The sequence below is a fragment of the Bison bison genome, unplaced genomic scaffold (genome assembly GCF_000754665.1).
Source record: "Bison bison bison isolate TAMUID 2011002044 unplaced genomic scaffold, Bison_UMD1.0 scf7180017864334, whole genome shotgun sequence".
Classification (NCBI taxonomy): domain Eukaryota; kingdom Metazoa; phylum Chordata; class Mammalia; order Artiodactyla; family Bovidae; genus Bison; species Bison bison.
The window spans coordinates 1523452-1527271 of NW_011494906.1; the positions used below are offsets into that span (position 1 = coordinate 1523452).

General features: G+C 60.0%; 1 protein-coding gene across 1 annotated transcript in view; it reads left to right on the plus strand.

Moving 5' to 3' along the window:
- Positions 1–3245, plus strand: part of FADS3 (fatty acid desaturase 3) — a 15726-nt gene extending 12481 nt beyond the window's left edge. The window contains exons 8-13 of the mRNA XM_010854059.1: positions 78–154; positions 600–697; positions 1015–1111; positions 1250–1329; positions 1504–1629; positions 2925–3245. Coding sequence (XP_010852361.1) covers positions 78–154; positions 600–697; positions 1015–1111; positions 1250–1329; positions 1504–1629; positions 2925–2976 — 530 coding nt within the window. The 3' untranslated portion in view covers positions 2977–3245. The remainder of the gene's footprint in view (positions 1–77; positions 155–599; positions 698–1014; positions 1112–1249; positions 1330–1503; positions 1630–2924) is intronic.
- The last annotated feature ends 575 nt before the right edge of the window (positions 3246–3820 follow it).

Below are 3820 nucleotides of genomic sequence, written 5' to 3' on the forward strand. Positions count from 1 at the left end.
CCCCCTCCCCACCCCTCTGGCCAGCCCCCTCTGCCCCCCACCCTGCTCCTGAGCCCCCCTCATGCCCCTCCTTGCAGTCGGCCCGCCGCTGCTCACGCTGGTGAACTTCGAAGTGGAAAATCTGGCCTACATGCTGGTGTGCATGCAGTGGATGGTGAGCGGGGGCCCTGCCAGCTCCCCCGGGCATACAGCTGTGGTGGAGGAAGGTGGGGTGTGCGTGTAGTGATGTGGAACAAGTGTGCTCGAGAGCAGGGGGCGTGAGTGTGTGCGTGTGTGGTTGCCAGGTCAGCGTGTGCACAGGGTGTGATGTGCGTCTCTCACAGTGAGAGATGAGGGTGGGGACCCCCTGGGCCCCCTCTGCCAGGTATTTGTCTTCTGGGCAAGGCTTCCTTCATCCCACACCCTTGCACAGCATCCATGGTCAGCCCTGTAAGGCTGGCAGGCGAGGACTTGTCCCTTTACCTGGCTGAGAAACCCGGGCCCAGAGAAGGGGTGGTGATATGCCCGTCTGAGGCACATCGAGCCGAAAGGATGGGCATGACCTCAGCTCCCCCTCCGGGCTGCCTCGTGGCCTCCCCCTCCTCCTCCTTCCTCTACAGGACTTGCTCTGGGCCGCCAGCTTCTACGCCCGTTTCCTCTTGTCCTACATCCCCTTCTATGGCATTCCTGGGGCGCTGCTCCTCTTTGTGGCTGTCAGGTATGGCCAGGTTTGGCATGACAAGCAGAAGAGCACCCTGACCACGGCCCTCAGTGTTTCCATCTGCAGAATGGGGACAGCAGTACTGTCTCCCTGGGCTGTTGAGTGGCAGCATCCAGGGGGTGGCGGGTCTCAGGGAAGCAATCTGGGGTGTCCACCCTCTTGAGTAGGGCTGCTCTGGGCTCAGCCTGGCAGTGGCCTCCATGCCACTTGGCTGCTTGAAACACCAGTGGGGAGGAGTTGCGATCCCATAGTACAGATGGGGAAGCTGAGTGGTCAGCAGGATGTGGGGCAGCACCTTGAACCTCCTCTCACAGGGTCCTGGAGAGCCACTGGTTTGTGTGGATCACACAGATGAACCATATCCCCAGGGAGATTGGCCATGAGAAGCACCGGGACTGGGCCAGCTCTCAGGTGGGCAGCCGGGGCAGGGTCCATCCTGGGGATAGGGGTGGGGTCCCCAGCTGGGAGGAATGGGGGCGCTGATGGGGCTGCCGTGGGGTTGGCGCTCTGTGCCAGCCCCCGCACCTGTGCCCCGCCCTCTCCTGGCAGCTGGCAGCCACCTGCAACGTGGAGCCCTCGCTCTTCATCGACTGGTTCAGCGGACACCTCAACTTCCAGATCGAGCACCAGTGAGCGCAGGCCCGGGGGCGGGGTGAGGGGGTGCCATGGGGGTGGGAGTGAGCCTGAGTCCCCGTTTCCCATCTACTCCGGGAGAGGCCAAGACATCTGCCCTGGACTTCCCGGAGGGCCCGGGAGAGGTGGTGCCCGGGTCCGGGGGTGCCAAGGCATTGTCTCCCCTGCAGTCTCTTCCCCACGATGCCGAGGCACAACTATCGCAGGGTGGCCCCGCTGGTCAAGGCCCTATGTGCCAAGCATGGCCTCAGCTACGAGGTGAAGCCCTTCCTCACCGCCCTGGTGGACATCATCAGGTAAGGGCCGTCCGCTCACGGTGGCTCCCCGGGGCCTCCGCCCACCCCTGGGGCCCGTCAGCCACTCCCTGAGCACCCACCTGGCTCTCTTGAGTTCTTGCAGGTTCCTCTCTGGGAGCTGGCATTCAGGGCCTTTCCCATCAGCCTCTCTGCCCTTGGCCTGTGACCCCACCCCCGTCCTTCCCAGTGTCCACTCACACACAGGCCCAGGCCCGGTCCTCATCAGTGAGCAGAACTTCCCGACATCCCTGCCTTCCTGGAGCTGACATCTGAGCAGGGGGAAATGGAGAACAAGCAGTTAATTACAGAAAATAAGTAAATGACAAAATGCGAGAAAGGGAGAAGTGCTTCAGCAAAAAACAAAGCAAAACCACAAAACCTTCGGGTGGGTACAGGAGAGGAAATGGGGGGTACCAGGCAGAGATGCAATTTTTAGTTGGGTGGCAGGGTGGGTGGTAAGAAGGCAATGTGTGAGCAGAGACAGGGAGGAAGGGAGAGGGCTGGCCGTAGAGACATCTGGGGGCAGCATGTCTGGGGCCGGGGAATAACCGTGCAAAGGCCCTGAGGCAGGAGTATGCTAGATGTGTGGGAGAGCCACTGAGCAGAGGAGGGACACACAGGACTTGGATTTTGGAAGGGTGCTCTGACTGCAGGAACGTACTGATGGGGCAGAAAGAGCAGAGTGGGGTTCCTGCAGCTGTTCAGGGGTGACCGGGCTCGGCCCTGGTGGTAGCCTCGACAGGGGAACAGAGGCCAGAGTCTCAGCCGGAGCTCTTCCACCTACGTGCCTTAGCACAGGCTGTTCCCTTTACTTTGAGGCCTTTCCTTCTCTACTGGTGTTTGAATTCCTCCTTCATCACCCTCCCAGCCCGATCCTCAAAGCCCCTGCCACTTGGCCTGGCCCCTTTCAAACACCTGGCACAGGGTTTTCCTTGCAAGTTACTGATGCTTCTGGTTCCCTCCCCCGCCTGATATCAGGCTGGTGGTGGGCACACTGCATGCCTCACAAATCTCTGGGTTGCAGGGCTCAGCAGGAGGAAGCAACAGAGAGAGCCGGGTGAGGAGGGACAGACCCACCCTGGCTCCTGGCTGGACATGGCCTGGGCCCTTTCCCCTCCCACCCAAGGCCTAGGTTCCACTGCAGTTAATGAAAGTGTAGCCGCCTCTCCCAGTCCTCCCCTCCAGGACCCCACCCCAGCTGCCTGCCCATCTCCCCTCACACTCATCATCGTGGGGGGAAAAGGTTAATATCTTGCAGTTGAGTCCCTCATATCTTCCCTACCCCCACCACCCAGGTCCCTGAAGAAGTCTGGCAATGTGTGGCTGGAAGCCTACCTCCACCAGTGATGACCGCAGCACCCGGGGCCCCAGCAGCCACCAAGCCACCCAGACAGGCTTCTTCACCTGCCCCACCTCGCCCTGCCTCAGGCTGGAGGCCCTGTCTGTCCTCTTGGGTCCTCTCCCCGTCTGCTCCACAGCCCTACGACCATGGCTCTAGACCCACTAGGACCCGGGCTAGGGGCATGGTGTATAAAGACAGTGAGCGTGACATGTTTTCCTAGAGCAAAAATTTAGGGGAAAAATGTTATTTTTATATAAAAACAAACCCAGGTATGTTATGGAGTAGATATTTGCATGGATTTTGGAACTGGAGTTCAGGTCCTTGGGCCATCAGGGTGTTGGGAGGTGAGAGGGCGGTGATGGATGGTGGCTTTCTGAGTTGACCTCTGCTCTGGGTCAGGGAGCTGAGCCCCGGGCTCAGATGCCCTGAGGGCCTGGTCCCTTCCTGTTCTTCATCCAGTCACCAGCAACCTTGGTAGTTCACTCCAGGCTCACCCCACTTCACTCCTTTGCATAGTTGGACAGGGAGGCTTCCCTGGTGGCTCAGTGGTGAAGAATCCGCCTGCCAGTGCAGGAGACACAGGTTCAATCCCTGGGTCTAGATTTCTTGGAGAAAGAAATGGCAAGCCACTCCAGTATTCTTGCTTGGGAAATCCCCTGGACAGAGGAGCCTGGTGGGATAGGGTTGCAGAAAAAGTCAGACTAGACTTAGCGATTAAACAACACAGAGAGAGACAGAGACTGGCGGCAGACGGGGGCCGAGGGCCATGTATGCGGGCACCCCCAGATCACAGGAGGCACCCCTGTCCGGCATCTGCATTGGCCTGATGGCCAAGGGGCCTTAGAGGGC